A 1,958-nucleotide genomic window follows, 5' to 3' on the forward strand; every position below is an offset into this window, starting at 1 on the left:
ATATATTATATTATTATATATATATATATATATATATGAATACTTAAAGGAAAGTGTGCGGAAGGACAACTTACCCAGATCAAATTCGTAGAGATCGTTGAAGTAGATACATCCACTCGTGCCACCAAACAAGTACAATTTGTTCTGTCGGCGCACCTGTTGTATTGTGTAGAGACAGTCCGGTGCAATAAAAAACGTGTACACACACAACATTTGTTGTTGCCTTGAATAAAATGTGTACATACAACATCTACTGATCCCTTAGCAATATGTGTGGTACCAATGATAAGCCGTCACAAGTCCAACCGCTCTCAGCCCAATAGCCTACGATGTAATACATTTAATTACCCACGCCGAAGATTGATAGGCACAACCAAACGCGTTCAATTACTTGGCCCTAAATCCTCCCACACTACCAAACCAGCATTTGATGTTTGAGTAAAGACAAATTATCACACAGCAGCCCTTTTCTTGCCTTGACGGCATCAATCACACGAGCCACACGGCGTTCCCATGACAACCTCTCACCCCCATAGACACGGTGCCCTCTCTAGCCTCCACTTGGGACAGGGTAGTAGGCACTATTTTCACTAGCATCCCCACACAACCGTGACATACCCTAAAGCCCTAAAACCTTAAAACCCTAAAACACACCAGGCTGTGGCCGTATCGAGGACTGGGGATATCGCCAGACGACGCAATCTGTTCCCAATGCAGCCGCTTGAGATCACAGATGTAGAAGTCATTGCGATTGGAATGCCCGAACGGCACGTTGCTGCCACCGAATATCAGCAGATGCTCACCGTCAATGACCCCTACGCAGAGGAGGGATAGGCGATTGAGTACACAGCAATGGGGAATGCATGCAGAGAGATGTGTGTACATACAGTCACAAGTCAAGATAGCTTCATAGTAACACTTACTGAGTACGAATGTAGATACATACAGTCATAAGCTAAGATAGCTTCATAATTACACTTACCGAGTACGAATGTGGACACATACAGTCACAAGTTAAGACAGTACCTTGGTGAGACACGCGTTCACTCGGCGGAGTGCCGGTGCACTTCAGTTTACGCCACGTGCGGCTGGGTATGTGGTACGCAAATAGATCATTGTAGCACCGCTGGTCATGGTAGCCGCCGAAAACGTACAAAAACGTACCCGAGAGATCGCACACGGCTATATGACCGCTCCTGGGCGACGGGATAAGGCCCCTGCACTCCAGTGGACTCAGCCTGGGCTGGCTGGTTACCAGTTCAATGGGCGAGGCGTACAGGTGTTTGGGTACGTACGGCTGTGCTGTGGTGGTCTGTAGTCGTGTAGGCGCAGAAGACGAGCATGGGGGTGGCGACGCCGGTCTCGAGCATATGGACATGGATGAAGACTTGAACACGATGGACTTCCTGCAGTATGCATGGTTTAGAAAACCCGGGGTGTCAGAAAACCCTAGAACCCCTAGAACGCTAAAACCCATGGGTTGTGTGTGAAAGCTGGGATGAATAGAAGGGAGCGTGCACGTGTGGGGTGTGTGTATAGAATGTGTGATAAAGGGAAGGCGCCAGTGAACTTGGGTATGATGGAGTTGAGCGTGGACAGTTAGACGGCATTTGATCTCTAATTGTGCGAAGTATCTGTGGAAGTAGTATATAGTATGAGTACGGGATATAAGTAGTACAAGCGCACGAATAGCAAGACAAGGTCACAAGCACAGTGCAGTACCTTTACAACGTATACGAAAGCACAAATGAACGTCTGAATAAATGCACAAATGGACATTTAAATGTTTGCACAAATGGACATCTGATAAAAGTCTACATGTGTCCCAATACAAGTGCTAGCACCATCCATGAACTCTATAGTGCGTTATATAGTGTTGATTCCAGCCAGCTATTGAAGATAAAAATATACCTTCCGATCATCTAACATGAACGTAAGCACTAGATATCGTTTATGTA

At 46.3% G+C, this 1,958-nt stretch overlaps 1 protein-coding gene across 1 annotated transcript in view; it reads right to left on the minus strand.

Annotated features, from left to right (window-relative positions):
- SARC_02657 (hypothetical protein) overlaps positions 1–1,477 on the minus strand; it is a gene marked incomplete at its 5' end in the record, with an annotated part of 5,550 nt that extends 4,073 nt beyond the window's left edge. The window contains 3 exons of the mRNA XM_014303592.1: positions 75–156; positions 655–815; positions 1,027–1,477. Of these exons, the coding sequence (XP_014159067.1) occupies positions 75–156; positions 655–815; positions 1,027–1,477 (694 nt within the window). The remainder of the gene's footprint in view (positions 1–74; positions 157–654; positions 816–1,026) is intronic.
- Positions 1,478–1,958: the final 481 nt, after the last annotated feature.

Source organism: Sphaeroforma arctica (genome assembly GCF_001186125.1).
Source record: "Sphaeroforma arctica JP610 unplaced genomic scaffold supercont1.121, whole genome shotgun sequence".
In the NCBI taxonomy this organism is placed as follows: domain Eukaryota; class Ichthyosporea; order Ichthyophonida; genus Sphaeroforma; species Sphaeroforma arctica.